Raw genomic sequence first — 21,869 nt, forward strand, 5'->3', positions numbered from 1 at the left:
ACCGCCAAACAATGCCCGTCATATCTTTTGTGAGGCACGAATCTAGGCAAGGATACTCGGCTAGCTTGCACCTCCACATTCTGAGCTCTATGACACGTGATACATCGACTAGCGTACAACCACGCATAATTATAACTATTAATAAATACCGTAGCTGGACCCTGGAGGTCTCGCGTTTCTGGCTACCGTTCGGAAATTTCTTAAACTTCGGTAACCCGAGTGCCGAGAAATGACGAAGGCCGAGTTGTCACCGAGGCAATTGCGGCTAGATGTCCACGACACCGCGCTAACGATATTGAATTCCATTGTAACCTACCGACGAGCACCGCGTTGTGCAGGTACACACGTTATGACAAAACGAGAGCTAATAAATTTCATCGTCCGAGGCACTCGCCGGTCAATTCTACCTGCCAAGCTACGCCGTGGTTGCGTTTCACCATCCTCTCTCAAATCTCCAGGACGCGGAGTGTTGTACTAACTCTCCGGCCCGTTGGAGCTGATTTATGTTATTGCGAGGGCATAAAGTGCGTAGCCTGGGAGGGAGAAGAGGAGTGGCCGCACTCCTGGACGAGGAAAACATCCGGAGAAAGGGAAATGAAGAGAGAAATCATTTGAGTTCGTACACCAGAATTCTGGCGAGTCGGTAATTCTCAAGTAACGCAATATCAACAGGTATTATTGTCACTTTGTACCGTTTGTGGCACATAACCTCATATTACAGATGTCGTGATAAATATGGTAAAAACTGGTATTAAGGTGACCAAAACTGGGAAATTTACCCTAATATCGATAAATCGAAACAGTTGGTCCAGACTGCGTTAACATTTGTCTGTACTGACGAAAGGAACTGCACCACTGGGATATTTTACCGCCACTTGCAAGAGGAGAGAGAAATTACACGAGAGTCTCTAAGCTACCGTAGATTAGAGCCACGTGCATGTGGCGTGCACTCGGAGGCAATAGTGAGAAATGAAGCATCGTGTCAGGCGATGGCAGTTTCTAATTAGCAAAGTAGCGGCGATGGTGGATGGAGGGTAGAGGCCGACACTGAAGCCGAAGCAACAGGAAGTCGAGAAGAGGGCAGGGGGCCTCGGACGCGGTTGAGCAGGAGTTACGAGGCCGGGGTGCCGCAAATTGAACCATTACGACAACCTACGCTACCAGCAACCCGCGCACCGTCGCACCTCGCCTCGGCTCATCTTCGGCCGCGACTTCGGCCAAGGTCGTTATTTTACTTCGAAGGTAGGGCGGAGGTCACGAATGAGCGTGAAAATATTTTTACGCGAATATTTTCGTTGGGAAAAGTCAAAGGAAAAGCGTGTCCACGTTGCGCGTAGCCACCTATGACCAAAAAACAAAAGGGACGAGTCATCGACCGAAACTATTTTAGTATAAAACTGAGTCTATTCTACTCTAAAATAGGTGCTAAATGTTATGTGTTTTCTAGTTCCAGCAGAAAAGTATTCTAAAGATTGCATAATAATATAATTAGTGCATATAAGCTTAAGAATATCTCCTAATCTCACTGTCGGATTGATGTATGTTACGCTTTGCATTGGTAAATTTTCTCTGGAAGCGTGCTTAGGACGTAACCTATGATCGTTACTTTTCTTCTATATCTCAGGGAGCAAAAAACACAAAGTGTGCACAAATGATAAATTTGACACCACGCAACGCGCAAGTAGAATGCCGCAGTTACTGCTCGTACCAATGCTTATACCGAGGCCATGGCATTGAAATTTTTCACCCTAAACACTTTCTAAATACACCTATACTATCTTGAATACATTCTACGGTAGTGTAACACTTAGAAAGTATACTAGATAATTCTTACCCATCATTGCACTTTAGACGAAATTTTACCAAATGTTTAAAGGACTTCATTAACAGGTGTATATAGTACCTGTCGATTTGCAATCGTATAAAAAATGAAAATAATATCTTTTTTTCCACGAATTGTTCCGTTTGATTGTGAAACACGAGCAACGATCAGTAGCGAAAACGATGCCCTCTGTGTGCGGGGAACACGCGTCCGGCAGGTATAATTAAAGTTTTGAATTTTTAGCGGTGTTATTAGCCAAGTTCGGTCGGAAAGGAGGGGGGAGAGGTCGCCACGGTAGTGGTCCGCCTGGGAAAGGCCTGGGGCAGGCAGCGCGTCGTCGTCGGCGTAAAGCATTGTCCAGGAAGACTTAGGCGTCAGCGGCATCACGATGAGAAGAAGAGGGCGGCCCGCAGTCACGCTAGGCTGACCCTTGGCTGCAGTTCTGCGTCGCCTCGCGTCGCGATGCGTCGCTGGTGCGTGCGGATATACATGCGAGTAACGCGCCGTCCCAACCCTCCAAGATCGCCAGGTACTTGATGCCTGATCACTGTCCTCCGCCTGTCTCACGGCTCGCTCGACAAGGTTTGCGCAAACCCCGACTAACCAGAGTGGAACGACAGAGGTTTCCGCTTTTCAAGAGAGAATCGCGATGATAAGAAAATACACGTCAACTAACGGAATCCAGGAAAACGAGATATTTGAACAAAAAGAGAGGACCTGTTGGGATAAATGGATAAAAAAAAGAAAATACCTGCCCACTCGCTTTGAACGTGCGAACGGCTTGTTTGTGGTAAATTAAACGAATATCAAGATTGAAGAAACTTTATAACACCTGTTAGGTTATCATCTTTGCTTGCACGCAGTTTCCTCTTTCCTTATATACCCACGTTAAAATGGACAAAAATGAATTGTTATCCCGTTCTAGGACGCCACATGGCTACGATTCAATCCCATTTTTTATTTCAATTCGGACATATCTTCGAGACTAATATAAAATTTCACGCTCAAGATACGTTAAAGAAAAGAATCTTTCAACTGGTTTTCAAAGAAGATATTCTGCTGTCAATGGACTGATTGATTGACTTGACTTTGTTGAGTGAAAACTATTAATTCTCATTTGATCGGAAACATCTTTTGGAGCAATTAAATTGTACACGTGTTTCAAATAACATGAAACGGTGCTTGAACACTGTAGAAGAGGAGGCTATAAGAATGTTTGACTCGACAAATCATCCATCAGAATACAAAAGTGGATCTCGATACCGACCGTATATAAACTATTGGAAGGGGGGCACTGTTAAAACAGTTAATCGGGATTAAACCTCTCGGCAAGCGGTAATTAAAAATTTCGTAGAATAAACAAGCTACAGAAGATCGATACCACGGAGAGAGTGAACGAGATAGAAGATAGCGAGACGCAGAAGTTGATTCCTTCGAAGCGATTGATTCCGGCGAATCAGAGAGAGTTACGAGGCTGAAGCCGCAGCCGCAGCCGCAGCCGCAGTGTCAATGCGGGCATTGTGGTCCCGCGTTTTGCTCCTAGGGACAATTAGACGGTGCCGAATGGCCGTGCTATCTCCGGGTCTCCATCTGGACGAGGCAACGCCGAGAGCCGAATGGTGAAACGACGCGACTACAAAGCGCGCTGACGTCACGGCGCATGCACCGGCGTCGCCGACTGCACGCCATGCAGCCACGCAACGCCGCCGAGCGTGACCATTGCGCGTGGCCTGCCTGCCGCCCCAACAACCACGCGTGCGCACGCACGCATGGGCCTGAAAAAATTGGGCGCAGGGCCTAGCCTGCGTGCGCTGCGGAGGGCGACGCGCAACTTCGGCATCGGCATCGGCATCATCGGTGCATGTGTATTATATGGCGGATAAATCGGTGTACGACGCGCGCGGCGCGGAGACGGGTTCAAAGAGCCTCGCTGCAATCAGAAGGAAATCACGACAACGCCTTGAAACATGCGATGATACATAGAGAGTGAGAAGAGACACGGGGAGACAAGTATTATCAGGTCCGGCCGATTTGAAACCCCGCTAATGTCTCACGGACAGGATTTAATTCATTCCAATTGTCATTCGTCGTTGCAGCAAAAAAAAAAAAAACTTGCTGTTTCCGTATGGCGCTACACCTGTACCATCTAATCAATGAATATTATTCGCGGCACGTACCGTACCGCTGTTCTGTCACACTCGAATAGGTACTGCATAAAATCGGTACATCAATGAAACTTCGAAAAAGGCCCGTCACTCGTAGGAGACCCAGCTAAGGGAAATGCCAAACTTGTTCATGCAATGCTAGGATTAAATATTTTTCAATATTTTCATGTTTGCTATTAGTCCTTCTTGATATTCAAGTGCAAAAGCAAATGGTACTGCCGCTACGATGAGGACAAACTGAAGAAGAGAAAAAAAAAGTTTATTTTACAGGTGAGAATCACGCCGAAGTGAAATCATTTCCATATCTTTGAGCAGTCCACCGGTTCAGTACCCCCCGCTCATCTTACTCCGTGGTTCGAACAAGATGATTTCAAGATCTCGGAGTACGCTGAGTACGAGCACGTTCATCGTCGAGATGAATTGAGCAACTAGACGCATCACATGCGGCGGTCTAAGGTACAATATTTACGTTGATCGCACGAGCACGTGCAGCGGCAGCAGAGAATTTAGGAAGGTACCTATCGTTGTCGAATCTTCCGGGAGTTATCCTCGTCTATTTGAACAAGTTCGTTCAGAAGTTACGTGATCCGTGTTCACGATGCACCGCTAGCTAGTCGGTGAGTCAGCCTAGATCAGATTATGAGAGCCAGATAACCCGAAACCACGAATCGCTTCGCGCATGAAAAAATCCACCGTGGACCCGGAAGCAGCCTCCGGATGGTCCGATTTGATCCACGAAGAGTCGAATAGAGTTCAGACGATTCACTGGTTGGTAATATTTCTACAAATGCTACGGTATAGGCAGCAAAAATATCTGACTTACCCTCGTGACAGGTGCACTTGTAGCTATGCTGGTCGACCTGGTGACAGGAGCCACCGTTCAAGCAGGGCGACGGATCGCAGGGGATATACTCGTTCTCGCAGTTCTGTCCCGTATAACCGTTCTGGCACATGCACCTAAAAAATGGAATGTTTTAAATGAAGGATGCTTCCACGATCAGGTTCTGTTTCTTACAAGTGACTTTGACGATTCCTGTTACAACTGACCTATCAATGATTTGTGTATCGAGTGTCCCTGAAAAGTATCATTTGTATTTCATCTTAATTGAGAATTAAACTTTCAACCACCGGTCGACTGACATTAAACCTGTCCAACTCTAATTATTATTTCAAGCATCACGTGAAATGTGTACAGCAGCACAGAGCGCGAAAATGAAGATGTGAATAGGGCTAACCTTCAAAAACTAATACATGTAAGCGGCGGATAATTTATCCTGTAGGTACATTTTGACGCTGAGCGTGGTTTATTTTGAATACTTTGTACATACGCATTAGAAAGTTTGGCGCAGTGTAAAAGACCGTGAGGGCCAGTTTCTCAATCGAGGGTCTATTCACTCCCGATGATACTTGCTTCTTAACTACCTTATTTAACTTATTTTGCCTATCTATCCAAAGTCTCGTCGATACTCACTGATACTCATCGATACTTATCGATACTCGTCAATACTGGCCGATACTCATCGCTAGCGAGTATCGGCGAGTATCGACGAATACCGAAGAGTCTTTGGATAGATAAGCAAAATAAGTTAAATACGGTAGTGAAAAGCGAGTATACTCGGTAGTGAATAGCCCGTCGTTTTTAATCGACTCAACTGTTTATGGAGTACCAATAAGCTGCTACGATTACGACTCAATTAGTTCGAGGGCTTCAATTTATGAAGGGGTGGCATAGCAAATTTCCTTCTCTGTAATCTCAAATCTCGCTAAATCTCAATCATTACTCTATACTACTCGTGGTAACGGATATTATAATTATTTATTTTCTATGTTATTCCATTTCAAAGTGAGCAAATTCTCAGTCGCAATCGTTCTTTGCTCAAGAAGCATAACGAATTTCCGTTAGGTGAATAAAAATGCGATAAGTTATATTACTTTCCGGTTGATAAAAGAAATACCAGTAATTAATATGCATGCTTTGCTCCAACTGATCTAAGATATGGCATTCTTTAACTTCTTTTACCGCTTTTATTGGCACGCTTCCCGTGTGCTCGGTATAAAAAAACAGCAATAGCCATACTTCGGATTTTTACTATCAATCGAGCGCATATCGAATATCAACGATTTACTCGAGGTGCTTCAGTTTCAACGCGAAATCAAATACCCGACGTATTATACGATACGATACGATATTGAAAACACTACTCTGCAATTGTTTCTTTGTTTTTGGTATGAAGTAATGATCATACTGCTTTGAAACAGAGTTTTTGATTCAACTTTCCCTTTACTCGTTGGATAAATAAAGGAAAGAAAAACAGTCCTTGACTTTCTCCAATGATTTTCTGGACATGGGTAGAAAAAAAAAAAACCTCATCGAAAGCATGCCGATAATCGTAAATTCAATAATATGATAGGTGATATGATGTTCTGCGATCATAAGAAACGCACCTTGATCCCACAGCGTGGAGAAGCACCATCAAGAACACGTTCGTGAGATACATTATAGTGATATATCGGGGCCCGCGTTTGACTCAAAAATTTAGTCCTCATATTTCGGACAACCCGACAACGTTATTTCATTCTCCAGAATCAACATTCAGCATGTATCTTCGTATAGTTGGCACTGACACTAATACGCCGCACACAGAGACGGATTTGAGGTATGTTATTCCCGATCCGTCTCGCCGAGTCCGCAGTAAACTTGAGTAAATTCATACACATAGATCCCTCGGGATGACAAACGAATAAAATTATATGAAAAATACACTTTTACTCCGAAAAAACACCGCGTACGAATAACCAAATCACAAATATACTCGTGCAATGATCCCCAGTAAAACACACAGTATGTATATATATATATATATCAATAAATAAAATATACTATATGAAAAACGGAAACACACGCGAAATGTATCCTTGGAGCAACAGGAAAAAGAAAAGGGAAAATCACAAAGGCGCTAGCAGATGAGAATGTTTGATTGTTGGGCTGAAACGTCACGTGATGATACAGTTGTCACTCGGTAATTATCGCTCGTGTGTGTACGATGGTAATATAAATACAAGGCACAACCACTTTAGGCGTTACATTCGTCGTCATGTATATACACCGTGAAACGCAACAACGTAAAACGCGTGTCGTTTCAAACTTTTTGATGGACGACGGGGGGGGGGGGGGGGGGGAGGAAAAAGGTCCTCGCCGGCACTGTCACTTATAGTTTACGATATGCACACAGCATTTAGTTACGAGAGTCGCGTTACTGCTTGCTTCTGCATTGAGCTTAAGCCACCAACGCAACAACCACTCTACACACAATTCACAACGTGCGCTGCCTCGTCGATGCTGATGGTGGATAAATTGGAACGATAAACGTGCAGGGTTAAATTGAGTTTAATTTAGTTTATCCTGTGCGTTTACGAACGCGCGAGCGAGCGAGTTTTATCCATGATGCGTCGCTTCGCCTAATGACCACCACCACCACCACCCAACAACGGCAGCGATACTGGTGCGTCAAAAAATCCCTCAAATAGTAGACTTTCAAAATTTTCCCGACCACTTGTTTCACTGGTTGGTTACATTTTTCCCAGCAATATCAATTAAAACCGAACGAAAAGTACTCGCACATGGTTCACTGTAACACGGAGTTTCAAACGGCACGATTCATACCCGAAAATTTGCACCCCTGCACTAAGCAACACGCCTATATATCAGGGTACGCCTCCTCGCCGGCAGTTGTTTTCGCGCCAAATTATTTATCAGCAATCCCCGAGTTCGATTAACCCCGCGCTTCTCACCGCGCTGATAACCGTTCTCCCGTTTGGTTAAATTTTAATTCGAAACCATGGAACACACCACCGATATTTCGGTTCTCAACGTTTCTGGCGTGGGAGAATCGGTTCGGCGTGCAGCGTTCTCGGGGCGCTGGCGAGTGACTAGCCTAACCTTCTTCTTCAGCCCGTGCAGGGGGCACCACCGGCGGCCCTCGCTGGGCCCTCGTTCTCTTGCCCCGCTGCCCCCTCTCTGCCGCGCTCTCTCCATGATTCCGGGTTCCCTCGCTCGACGCGTACCCCTTCTTCGCGTGGCTGCAGCCTGGTGCCCCCTCTGAACGGCATCTTTCTCTCTCACTCGTAGGTTGTGGTACCACTCTCTTTCCGTCCCGTTCGGTTGTTCGTTCCTTGGGTCGCTCGCAGCAACCACCTGGGGCCTGAAGTCACCGCCGGTAACAGCAGGGCTGTCGACCGATAACGGGCCCCGAACTTCCGAGCCTCTAGCGCGCGCTGGACCTAGACGTTCGCCTCTCTTCTCCGCGGCGACCAAGCCGAGCCGCGTTCACGAGACCGTTTTAATGACTCTTTTATAATCAGAAATTCTAACGACGTTTCTCTTCCGCTTCAAGCCCTCACGCTTCACTTTGATCCTCGGATTATTGGTCATGTCGCAACAATTCTGATAGTGTTTCGTCCAAATGTATACTGGATTTCATTCGTTCGTGGGTATGAATAAAAACCTACCCAGTCCCGGAAATGCGGGTGAAAGAATGCATCATTTTCCACAAGACAGTGCTCGGGGTCCGGTGTAGAGGGCTGACGCTCCTGCGTGCAGCGGGGGGCTCAAGCGAAGGCAGGTTTTCCCCTATGTTCGAGGCAGAGCTCCCGCTGGCAGGGTGCCTTTACCCAGCAGCAACAGGAACACTATCAACCCCTGACCTACCTGACCGACCAGACCAACCGGGTTTGTTTCGAACAATCTTTTAAAAATGATCTTCTTCCTACTATCACGATGATTGGTAGGTGATAGGTTCTTCGTTAAAAGAAAAGCCAAAATGGGTACACAGGTGTTTCAATTATGCTAAAAGATAACAACAAGCTTCTTGATTGGCATCGACGAAAATTGGCGGTAGCTACTTCGGCAACGGGTCAGAAAATGAGTTCTGCCATGATCATTGGACAATTTATTACACCCGCCAAGTGAGGTTGAACCGAACTTTAGATGCAACAAGATATCGAGACGCGTAATAACATGCGATTCATATTTCGGAGGACCGTAGTTAACCGAACGACTGGGTGAGCGAGTGTTGAACAGGATGTGAGAACGTTGATCATCGTTTTACCAAATTTAGAGAGTTTGTTGAAATTGATTACACATGCACCCAGTTCCTCTTGAGCGGTTGTTTTCATAACGGCGTAAATTCAATTGGCGAACGAGAGACCGACTCCAGCAACGGGCGCCAACGTAATCTAAAACGAACCTCCGCGGGTATTTTCTGCTCTGTGAGAAACACGCGTTACAGAAGCGGGTGGACTAGTTTAGCCTGTAGGATGCCTATTACTTGATGCGCCGACCTCGGTGACCCCGGCACAACGAGCGTAGGAAGTAGAAATAACAAATTCACACGTGATGCGTTTAACGAGGCGTGACGACTTTTTCGGTATGATCGCTAATATTTCATCCAAGATCGAAAGCGCGATATCAAGTTCAAAAATTACTGGCACACGATCAACAACTGTTTTGTCTCGATGTACTGATAATCATCAATAAAAATTCATCATTTCTCACCATACGGAGTACAGATCTGTTTCCAAAGGAAAATTGATACTCAATATGAAGTAGGTAACAAAAACCGTCTATTCCAAAAAAAAAAATCAGTGAATTGGAGTTTCTGTCTCATGCTGATCATCTTTTTCCAGTAATCTGTGACGATAGGAAGTTTCTGTGGACAGGTTGGTCTTTGGCATCTGAAGATGCTCCTAGCTCGAGATCACCAAAGTTAGGGACCAGATGCTACGACGTTATAATACGTATGTACCGAAGATTTGACGTAATAAAAGTCGCGGATAGTTTTACCTCCAAGTGTGTAAGGACCATGGTAAGACCATACGACGGGATTATAGTACGCTCATAATGTTATACGGAGGAATTTTCTTTCCAGTATTGGAGTTTACATTCATGGTGAACGTTTATATAGCGCCGGCACATGCTTATGACGGTGATATACACGACAAGGGTTCGTATATGCCTGTGAGACGCTTGCGGTAAAGTTGATGATGTTTATGTGTCTCTGGTGCGTGATTCATGTCTCGTGGCCGCCACGGTGTATGACGATCAGCCAGGCTCGACCAAATATTTCAGAGGTGATCTCCGAGAACCAGTCTAGGATTCGCCCGAGGTGGATCATGGGCTACGTTAAAGAAATTGACTGCTAGCTGACCGGAGAATAGAACTAAATCGAGTTTACTGTTTCATAGGAGGGTTGTTAACGATCACTTCTCTTCGTAGTATATCCAGAATTGCGACTACTTAAAAAATTTCATAAGATTATATCTGACGAATTTTCGAAATATTCGCACCTTCGTCGAGACTATTAGATATTGGTTCAAAAAAATATCGACGGTTACTTGTACGGCTTTCGCTAGTAACTTCGGTCCTTCTTACTCTTTGTTTTTCTTTTTCAGTGTTGCGGCTAATCTACCACGTGTAGTCTCGTGATTGTATTCGGTATTGCCAATTAAATTATATTGAAGTATGATTTACGGCGGCACATAATGTATCTTCTTAAACTCATTGTCAGTCTCTCCTGTGTAATCTCTTACACGCAGTCTGCAGTAGGTACCCATCCTAATTCTTGCAGTCATCGACCTACCATTTTTGGGTCTCATTATGGGTCTCATGGTGAAATGTTGGCCCCTTCGTTAGACGGTGTTTAGACTGAGGCAATTTAATTATTCAATAGGATTAATTGCGAGTAAAAAACGAGTTGATTCCTTAATTTGAATTCGAATAATGATCGGCGGTACACGCGGCTATATTTCTGTTTTAATTTATTTTCCATTTTTCAGTCTTGACATTCATGATTAATACGATCAACGTATTCTAATCAGGTTCCTGCAATTTGCGTTTTATTTTTCAGATTACCAATTCATTGTTATGATCGTCATTAGCTTGCGATATTTCGGTCGACTTAACATTATCCTATCCGTCGATGAAAAAAAAACTATCCCAGCTGACCATTAGAAACACTATTCCTCCTCCTCTTCTTTCCGCTTACCTACTTTCTTTTTGCATTAGACCCATGGAACAGGAATCCTGGTAGAATTTTTTTTTTATTTCTCCTCGTTTTCGATACAAACAATCAATTATTTTCTCGTCCGTTAATTAATTAGGCACACGCTCGGCATTGATTAGAGATTCCAATTCAGACTGCAATGCAGAACACGGATTGCGATCGCGTCTTTTGCTGATGTCACTAGATGCGCGGTATGGGCTGATACTTGCCGTTAGTCGAGTGCTCAATGCAGCGCTTGTCTTGACCATGTGAATAACTGTAACGTAGGTTGCGAATGCATAGATTCCGTATGATTACGGTTCCAGAGACGCCACCCCACATTGCCCAGATTACATGTAATGCTCTGGACCGGCAGCAAAAGACAAATATATTCTTTTATCGCACGTGAAACACACGCGGAGCTTCTGGTTATGGGGAATAGCCAAAAGCCAGATCCTGGAGCGCTCGTTAAACGTTACAGAGAAACGTGTCTAGGTGGAACGCAGGCCGGCCATATGGTCAGATTCTTAACCACCAGAAACGTTTACAACAAAGAACCGTACACGTGCACACCCCTTTTCGAATTCTGCCGCAAGAAGACCTCGTATATCTACTGCACAATTGATAATAATGTACTGGATCACCGTCGCCATGATTCAACGTTTTTCTCTACATCCAGAGCAGAAATGCTGGTACGTGATAGATCGTTGCTATTACTGTACGGATGCGAATTATGAACCCCTGTCACGTCCTGCTATTAGGATCTTTCATCATTTGGATCACAGTTGGTTCTAGTGGTTTCAAAAAATTCACTACAGTCAGATAAATTGCATTGGATTTAATTGACGTCAAATTGGAGATAGGTAGACAGACAAGATGGAACTGATGCGGGAATGGATATTTTTTACGAGACAGTCATCAAATTTCGCAATAAAAAGTTGGCAATTCGAATATTAAACACCCCGATTAATATCGTAGGGCCTTTTAAGGACCATTTAAGAGCAAGCCTGTTACGGCAGTGCGTCATTATAACGCATCGGGGCTGCACGCCTTGATGAGAAGGCGAGGCACGGAGTCGAATGTTCGAGCAAAAAACGCTCGTCATCGGGCTGGCAGGCGGCTACTAGGAATTATATTGACTTTACCTCGCTCGTCGAACCATCGAAGGACCCTTTATAAGACTTTACTCCTTTCCTGTAATACTGGTATTCGATTATCTCAAGTCCACGATCTACGGTCAATGCCGCTGCGTCTGTTCTCGCACGTTGATCAATAACTGGACACATGCAACTAGAAACGATCAAATAACGACCGAATAACCGTTTTCGGTTTACTCCAACTGACTCGGGAACGAAGCCGGGTTTGCGAAAGTTGTTTCAGAACAACCTCTGTCAAATTACTTCAAACCAATTTCGAAAGATCCCGTGATAAAACTCCATTGTCTTCGGAAGTACGACACCCTTATTAGATCAAAAAGCCGGACGAAAAATACTGCGACTCGCTAATAATATTCAAGGCACGTATGGGCAATAGTAAGAGCCCGAAACAAAGAACAGGTTCTTCAAATTGCCCAAGTTCTGAAAAAGAAACGGCCCCGGATTTACAGCGACACACGACCTCTGGCCCCCGGCTAGGCAACTTGTAATTTTTTACCTGTCTCTACGTGGGGCGTAAGCTGCAGCTCACCGGCACAAACGACACACGACGCGCGGCCAGATGGATGGAACGGGGTTTGGTACTATGGGACTGGAACTGACGGACAAGGTTGTGGGAACCGTCCGTGCAGCTCCGTACCGCGAGTAAACAATATCATATCGAGATAGGCACTCGCTCTCTGCCACACTCGCAACATGCTGAACGTGTCACAACGAAGACCTGCTCTAGGCCGACCGGATCACCACACTGCAACTACAACCGGACGGTGACGAAAGTTCACGTGGTTATGTCATAACTCGCAACGCCAAACGCTTGTGCGACACTGCACAAAGGAAATTTGGTTAACCTGAATTTTCGAAAAACTTGAGGGAGGCGGGAAACTCGTACTTTCATATTCATATAATTTTTTTTTTTTTTGTAGAACTTGAAATTCTTGAAAATTGTATCATCATGCTTGTGAGCAATTTCGAGATTCTATTCCAAGAATATTCTTCTAGTAACGAAATGCTGATAACAACAATTCGGATGCGTAGCGTTTAAGCGCACAATGTATACACGCTAGTCTTGAGTGTGCTTAGTGATTGGTCGCGTAATAACGGAGGTGGTGATTTAGAAGGCCAAGAAAAAAGAGAAACGAGAAGTACGAGAATTGAATAAAGTTCGATCGATTGTTTCTCACCTCCTCTCGCGTCGAAGGCTATAAATATGAGAACTTGTTTCTAATTAGTCACGCCCGAGCAGCCGCGGCTCACAATCAGGCGATATTAATACCGCGCGTTCTTTATTTAACGAGATTGGAATCTCTTATTCATCAACATATTCGTAAGCGAAGCACAGATGCAGATTCATAGCTGCATTACAGACGGAGAAACGCTCGTAAGCAACTTATAATGCTGATATTATCTATTCGAGTATTGAAAATTTCTGCATTCAATAAAAAGCAAGGATAAATAAGCCCACGCATTTAATCGCTGCGCAGAAAACTATTCTATCTACACTGGCTCTTCACTTGTTGCACGCAAATTCTTTTCATCTAGAAATACTGTTAATCGTTGCAGGCCTCTAGGGATTCATAAAATTTGGCTTGCATGCCCATTGCAGTTGGATATCCAGGCCCATTACATGCTATGAAGCGCTGTAATTGTGACTGTGAATCGCAATTGCAGCTTTTTGCAGCACTGGTTACAGTAAAGGGATAGTTGACGACACGGTTGAAAATGGATAGAAGACAATTTTTCTGTTTTCAAGGATTGAGTACCTACCAACTCAAGGACTGCATTATTGTGTATATATTTCCATGAAACATTTTCGGCTTGTACGTCGAACTAGGAACTGTATAAAAATACTGAAACGAGTGCTTGATGAGACCAGGACTGGAGTTTCGTTTCGCTTCTCACAAGAAATGTCTTGACACCGAAGTGCAAAATCTTTTGCAGATCCAACGTATATTCGCATGCATTCCTTTTCCATCGCGTTAGGAAAGAACGTGACCTCCGGTCCTGCTCACCCTCGGCGGGCCAAAATTGCAACGAAGGCGCGGTTTATCAAGATCTGCTACGCTAAGGAACGAAACAGCCAGTAATGGCTGAAAGCAGCGCACAATCGCTAAGGATGCAAGTTGGCCCGAGGCCCCAGGGCTCACCGGCACTCAATTAAATCTACTTCGAGAAGATTATTTCATAAATCACATTCCCCGTGAGTCTCAGCTTTCGTCCAATTACCACTGTGCCGGCAAATAACGCTAGAGGTATATTTCCTTTCTCGTCGATATTCCATACTGTTCGTAGCAATTCCTAGGAACGTTGATTGTTTCTTTATTTTTCGAACTAAGGCATACTAGCTCATAAACCCTTCAGTTATGGGATTAGTTACGTTTATATGTTTTCTTTTCAAACACAATCACGTTGCCCTTTCGCACAGTCTTTTCAGTACGTGATCCACCATCCAGAGCGATATTTCAAAATAACTTGTTACCCAAAGCTCGTCGCAATTGATGATTCGATGGCTGTTGGTTCGGTTCCTTTATTAGGAAGATGGGAACCAATTAACAGGCTGCAGTTATATCTGCACCTTGCTTTCCCGCAACTCTCAACAGACTTGAACGTCCTTCTCGAATTCTTTCACAGAGAGAAAGCGAGAGCTCCGATGATGAGATACGGTCGCACGCTTGAATCGATTATCTTATAACGCTTTGCTCTCGAATCGAAGTGATACTCATTTCGACAATACAGTTGCCACAATATCTCAATTCAGTGAAAAAACGGTCCATCGATGAAAATCCAGCGTGATAATTCACCGTTGATACCCGGTACACACTCTGAACGATCTTCCTTTTTCTCCAAGTCTCTCCCTTTCTCTCTCCCCGACTCTCTTCAACGAAACGATTTTCATCCGTTCCGCAAATAATTCGCCCTCACCATTTAATAACACGGTAGCATCAGGTACCGACACCACCTGGCGTCCGGAGCTGGCAGCAATAACATCAAAGTCTCTATTAATCTCAATTGGAAGTTATTGCGGAACTCTACCGCCAAGATTCAGAGTCGCTGCATTGCTTCGTTTACGTTTACCGGTACCAACCTGCTTGCCTCCACTCACTCCTACATGCTCAGCGATCAGTCGTGCGTGCGCGCGTGCCCCTCTCTGTCTCTTTTTCTTTTGCCTTTTACCTCATGGTGACCAGACTATACCCGGCTTCATGCCTCGGCCTAGCAGCTAATGGGAAACGACGCTCGAAGGAGAATCTATGAGGTGAAGCAAGGAATTAATGGTAAGTCGGCTTGGGTCTGGAATTATTGGAGCCATCTTCAAATTGTAAGACCGATATTTATTGGAACCTAATGTCGTTGTCATCTTCACATTGTTATACTCGTTCGCTAGTCACGTCCATTCACGTGACTTTCAGTTCCATCAGTCCGCATTTTTACCTTCATTCAGCTTAACTTAATGAAGGATTATACTCCAAACAGAGAGTGCAAAGATCATTTGAACTGGTCTTCCGAAGCCCTCTATTCATTCTTCTCCTATTCTGATTTTGAAAAACGTTTACACAATGCGACACGGAATCAGTAAGCACAAATCTGTAATGGTCCATGGAATGATGTTGTCTTGGATCTCGGACATGCGGTGACGGCAATTTTCACGTCCATACAAAATGGATAATTGAGGCAGAATCGAATGACAGTACATGTTCTTCCACCACGCAGCGGATATTAATGGAAGATATTGACCAACGGTGTCTCCTCTCACTGAGAGAGGTCAGAATATTTAAAGCCGTCTGTGTTCACTTACATCAGTATGAGAAAATCGAAGGAAATCGTCCGACGAGCAATTTCCGTCATCAATTGAGGTAATAATCGTGGTTTTTCATTTCATTTTCTTCTAAATGCATGTTACTGCTTCGAATTTTTATTCGAACCAAGGGTACAACAAATATTTCATGCTCTTTCTATTCGAAACGTTTTTTCAAACTGAACCGGCTTATCGTTCCACTAAAAGCCAATCCAATAAGACTGTCTGGATGGGCACGAAACCCTAAGGATAAGAAATCCTGGGTAAGTTCAGAGACTAAGTATCTTCATTATAGCGGTTGATTGTCGAAGTTAAAACCTGTGAGAAGTCATCTTCAGATGTTCTAATAAAACGGCAACGAAAAGTTGAGAAAATTTTTCACAAGCATTTTACAATGACGTTATTTAACGCATCGGTGCCCAGCAATTACAAAGTAGCTAGCTGTCTAGCTCTGTAAACATCACAAGTTTTGATTAAAACGCATTGACTGAATCGAAATTTGAAGAAAAGATCTCAGTCGCGGGTTCTATCGAATTGGTGGGAGAATTCAGGTGGTGTCCAACAAGGAGAGTATCGGACCTCTGGACCACAAATTCTGTTGAAATTGCTGGGGGTGTCTCTTTGGTTAAAAATATGAAGCGTCTGATGTGTAGTTTTATCCATTGGGACTAACTTCTCAGAAGAAGCCAATATTCGCAATGCTATTTCATTTGGTTTCCAATTCACCCTCGATAAACGTCGCGGACGTAAAAAGGCATGAAAAAAATCGGCACCCGAGCCTTAAACCCACACATAATTCAATATATACTGGTCGCATGCAAGGTACACTCGGTGACATTATCTGGGTCTGCTGAGTCGACCGAAACGAACCGACTATATATCTCTGCCTGATCTCAACAAAGCTCGGATTTATGTTCTCGTCCTCTATACGCCTTTATCCCCCTCCCTATCTGTCCGTCTATCTCACTCCCACCTCGGCCAAGATCCGCTGTCGCTTTCTTCGGACTCGGTAACAGCAGCCTCTTTAGGCCAGCTGATTTATTTGCTTCGAAACTTCACCCTGACGCTCTGTTTCCATCGGACCACACTCTTCGCCAAAATTTGGAAATTAAGATTTTACTTACTTGTATGATCCGTGCGTGTTGTGGCACAATCCGTGCTTGCAGGGATTTTGGTCACACTCTACGATGTCTTCGGCACAATTAGGTCCCTCGAATCCTGGCGCACAAGTGCACTCGTAACTGAAGTCCAAGGAGCGACACGCCCCGTTTCGACAGGGCGCGGAGGCACAGTGATCTTGTCTCTCGCAATTCTCACCTGAAAAAATGCATCCAGATAAAAATTTCCAAATACGTCCTGCGTTGATGTTGCGGAATCACCAATTTCAATGAGCAAAAATCAGAGACATCGACGCGTGTAAAAATGAATCAGGATTTTTAGAATCACGGTGAAGACCCAGAATTGCCATCCTGCACAGTGTCGCTGTCTGTGCTTGTTGTTTAACCGTCCACATAGCTCTGGTACTGATTAGTGAAACTAATAACCCGAGTGACTAGTCGGTCGCTTTGTTTAGTACCTTTTTGTCTTTTATGCTACTTAGGGTGTCGGTTACTTATAGGAGCAGTGGTCCTCAGCAAGGTCTACTTCAGCCAGAGTTTTTGCTCGAACGAATCGAAGAACAACCCATTGACAGAGTGATAATACAAAATTAACTTTCGTCGAATTGTGTGACTGTCAAAAGTGGGGAGGAAAAAAACTTGGACGGTGTAATTAGTACTGCAGCATAACGTTTCGTAGGCTCGATGTTTTTTGCCAGTTTGAGATCCACTGCGGTAAAGGTCCCGCTGTTGCAAAAGGCTGCATTGCACGAGGCCAATTATCGGCGTTGGCATACTCTCCCTCCCTCCCCCGTGGATTCCTTCTCCTCCTAGATTTATTTGTCAACTCTGAACGCGCGTGCTGCCTCTCGACTCGAAGCAAGCCAGTGGGCAAATAGCTGCGAATGCTCACTCTTTAAACTGCGCAAAGTCTAAAGAACGCAAAAACGTAAGAAGGGAACTCAACTTTCAACGAGGTTGCATTACCAGAGAACTTGTACATTATACGGGGACAAAAACTGTCGCAATGTTATCTGAACTACTGTTCGCGGAATCAGGCCTCAAACATGTCTAATGCTCGTTGAGTGGATTCATTGTTTCGATGCTCTCGGATGATTTTCATCGACAGAAAATTTAATATACAGAGTGAATTGCTAACGACAGAATGGTTCGTCGTCTGCTACAATTTAATGCGCACGTGCTACAATTCGAAAGCAATTGTTTGTCAGGGCGATCAACCGTCATGAAAGTAACCTCAAACATTTTCACAGTTGTCGCTGGCAGTTGTGTTCAACACTGACGGCTGTCAAAACTTTTGAGATTACATACCTACATTGCGGCGAACTGTAGTCTAATTTCGTGATGATTGGTCATTCTACCGAATAACTGTTCTCGGATTGTACCGCATGCGCATTAAACTATAGCAGACGACGGACCATTCTGTCGTTAGAAATTCACAATGTATATATATGTGGTAACTGTCTGAAAGAAAGTTAGCAAAAGCCAGCCAAGATCTTAGAGATTGGAAAAAAATTTATAAAAATTCAAAAAATGACAAGCTTACCCGTGAATCCCATGGCACAGGTGCAGGCGTACTCGCGTAACGATTTCAGGGTGCAGGTGGCGCTGTTCTTGCAGGGCGACGAGTCGCAAGCATTGGCTACCGGAATTTCGCACAGACTCGCTGTGAACCCAACGGGACATGTACAGAAGAAAGATGGCGTACCACCCCCGTAGGATTCCCGCACGCTGCAGGAGCCGCCGTTCTGACACCGTGGACCCGGTCCCGTGTGACAAGGGTTCGGATGCTGACAATACTCTCCCACATACATTGACGTGCAGCTGAAACAGAGAACAGGAGTTTTAGACAAGGAGCATCTATTGCCATCATATAGGTCTAGATTCGATATCAATATGTGACACTTGACAATCGTCAAGCAACGCAGAGTGAGCGAGGAAAGGATCCGACCGATTGTCTTGATTCGTGGCAACGATCGGACCCTTCACGGTGTCGGGCACGTCGGAACAAATTTCCAGCACGAGTGTGTCCAGCCTTTGGATTCGTTTTTTGTGCCTATCGTCAGCTCTTTCTATACGAGTTTGAATTCTCCGGCACAATGCTCTCATGGCTCTGTTCTTATCTGTGCTAGACAGCAACATCTGGATCAAAAAATGCAGTGACTGATTAGTGAAGAAGTGTCTCGTTCCTTTATGGACTCAGATTTTTTTCTGGACTTTCAATATTGTTCATTCTTCACTTGCCCAGTTGGATCAAATACGGCCGCTCGATCTCTTTGTCAAATAGTTGTCTCTACGACTTGTTCACGCGTAAGGCACCCTGACGAGCATTAAGGATATTTAATCAACGGTCGTTGCTTCCATGACAGTTCGGAGAAAAGCTTCAAGGATCGGAGGAATTAATTTCACAAAGAATATAGTCACCGTGAGAACAATTATACAGCTAAAAGAAGACGTCCGAGTCTGACATGTTTGTGGAAGAAGTCAAGCCGACAAAAGACAGGTGCCTACAGCCTCTCTGAGCTGCCGCATATCTTCCCCGGGACTCCGATCTCAATTAGTGATCCCTGTAGAGGTCCTGGTCGCGGTTACTTGCCCCTGTTTCTACGGAGACTGAAAACGGACCCTAATCAAGTTGAAAACAGAGAAACGGGAAGATTTCCCGGCTGATTTTACCCAAATCTGAGTTCAAGAATGTCTGGAAAAAAGTTTTTACGGTTTTAATGGCGAAGGACGTGTATTTCGTAAAAACAGAGGTATTCAAACTGCCGGCACAAATGTGCGTCGAATTCCATGTCTCGATATAGCGCGAATAGCGACAAACTTATTAGTACACAACTTCATGCTCATAAGAACACCTCGCGCATAGAGTGCATCGAAGAGTCTTGCGGTTGCGATCAGAGAGAGAAAGAGGATCGACGCAGCTGCCACTGGACCAGGCATAGCTATAAACGGAGTTGACTGACGGAGACACGGGAGAGAATCAACTCGAGGCTGCAGGCTGCAGGTAACCTCAAGGGCGTCGGCAGAGCCTTGGTCCAGGTTTGGCGACGATTTCTTCTAGAGCTGCCATTGCGCGGAGTGACTACACGTACCAGGAAGGCTCGAGGGATATGACGAGACGAAGATTTCGCGAGCGCTCCTTTCTCAGTGAACCGATACATTCCACCCGAGCTATGAGCTCTAGGCGACTCCAGACGAGGTGGCGAGGAGACCACCGGACGCAAAAAACTGGCGAGAAATACCCGAGAGCCAATCCGTCAAACGAGGATTGATTGAAGGAGAAAATTTCTTCGATCTTGTATTACTCTGTCCTCATATCACCTCATATCAAACAGAAGAAACTTCAAGCTCCGCTGCTACGAGCAAGTGAGAAACTCTGTCGAACCGATGCTCAACAATCGTTGCTTGTTGTTGATTTCGGAGTACATTTGTTGAATTGAAACTGGTCAAACTTGCAACGGTTTTTCACGTTTCAACTTAACCCCTCTCACCACGATTCTATGCAAAATGGTTTTGGCGAGGCACATAAAGCCAAAGCGTTAAGCTGGGAAGTGTTCGGTGTAAGCCAAAGCTAAGCCGCATTGAAAACTAACACTGGGATCCTGTATCAATTCACATTTCAATGCAAATTGCCGGCAACTAATGCTGGCGGAAGTCCCATTTAAGTCAGCAGAAGGTCCTTTGATCTCTTGGTCCCCTGGGTTGGAGGATACTTACGTTATTCATGTTCATCCCACAATCAGCGAGTACTTAATGCATTGTAAAATTATATCCGTATTCCAGGGCACGCATATTCGAAATAACCAGTAAAGAAGAGGAACTGCATGTGTATCTGATTCTTTTTTATTTCATGGCGCATCGAAGCGTTTCACTGCTGGTTTATGATTTGATCCATATGCGGAATGATACGAAGTTGGGGATTCCGCTTTCACAGGAGCCGCAATGTTTGTTTTGATATTTTGTCCGGTTTCCCCTGTTTGTCGAGAAAATTAACACTTTATTATTGCCGAACCTCTCTCTGCTCCCATGTCCAGATGCTAGAAATATTATAACTGCTCGGAAGCTAGAAGTCAAGTTTGCCTTATTACTTAGCGTCATTAGAGATACGCCTGGCCCCCCTTTGTGCCAGAAATTGCTTACAAATACAAAGTATTTGTCCGTATTTATTAAATCCAGTATTTACAAAATGCTTTAAACGTATGTAAAGAAACCTAAAATTCATAAATCGGACGGCAACGGCTGTCTCCTTTATTCTCTTATTGTTTTAGACTTTCACAGGTACAAAAGAAAAGATCCTATACACCTCATAAACTAAATAATAATCAAAAAAATAAACTCTTCATGAAATTCCGGGAGAATAAATCCTCTCATTCAACATCGAATCAACGTTTTGACTAATTGAACACTTCTAAAAATAAATTTGTAATTGAATTTGAAGGAACAGAAGCGGTAACTAATAAAAAAAAAAAAAAATACGAACTATACCTAAATTGACCGATGTATGCGTGATGTGAGCGTAAAGAGGCGTAGGTACCTATGCCAAACGTGGGATGCGTCTCAATCGGCAAATGCCAGCATGTGCATTGACGAGCCTCGTCGTAAAAATTTACTGCCGCCACTGTGTGGCAGGTACATACGTATAAATTTTTACAACACTCGTTTTTCATTATTTCATCCTCGCTACTGTATTCTAACTATTGTTTTGTCACTGAAGAGCGTGCGGCGACTTACCCAGCAGTTCGTCTTTGCGGACGTGCTAATTTAATTAAAGGTACCC

The 21,869-nt window shown here is 44.4% G+C and overlaps 1 protein-coding gene across 4 annotated transcripts in view; it reads right to left on the bottom strand.

Moving 5' to 3' along the window:
* Positions 1-21,869, bottom strand: part of LOC124298941 (neurogenic locus Notch protein) — a 155,984-nt gene that overhangs the window by 70,058 nt on the left and 64,057 nt on the right. For 3 of the 4 annotated variants that reach the window (XM_046751630.1, XM_046751629.1, XM_046751631.1), the window contains exons 3-5: positions 18,636-18,913; positions 17,099-17,291; positions 4,811-4,944 (exon numbers count right to left, since the gene is read on the bottom strand). In XM_046751630.1, the coding sequence (XP_046607586.1) occupies positions 4,811-4,944; positions 17,099-17,291; positions 18,636-18,913 (605 nt within the window). Of the gene's footprint in view, positions 1-4,810; positions 4,945-6,432; positions 7,914-17,098; positions 17,292-18,635; positions 18,914-21,869 lie in introns of those variants that run through there. The other variant, XM_046751632.1, reaches the window with a different exon arrangement.

The sequence above is a fragment of the Neodiprion virginianus genome, chromosome 2, assembly GCF_021901495.1.
Source record: "Neodiprion virginianus isolate iyNeoVirg1 chromosome 2, iyNeoVirg1.1, whole genome shotgun sequence".
NCBI classification, from domain to species: Eukaryota; Metazoa; Arthropoda; class Insecta; order Hymenoptera; family Diprionidae; genus Neodiprion; species Neodiprion virginianus.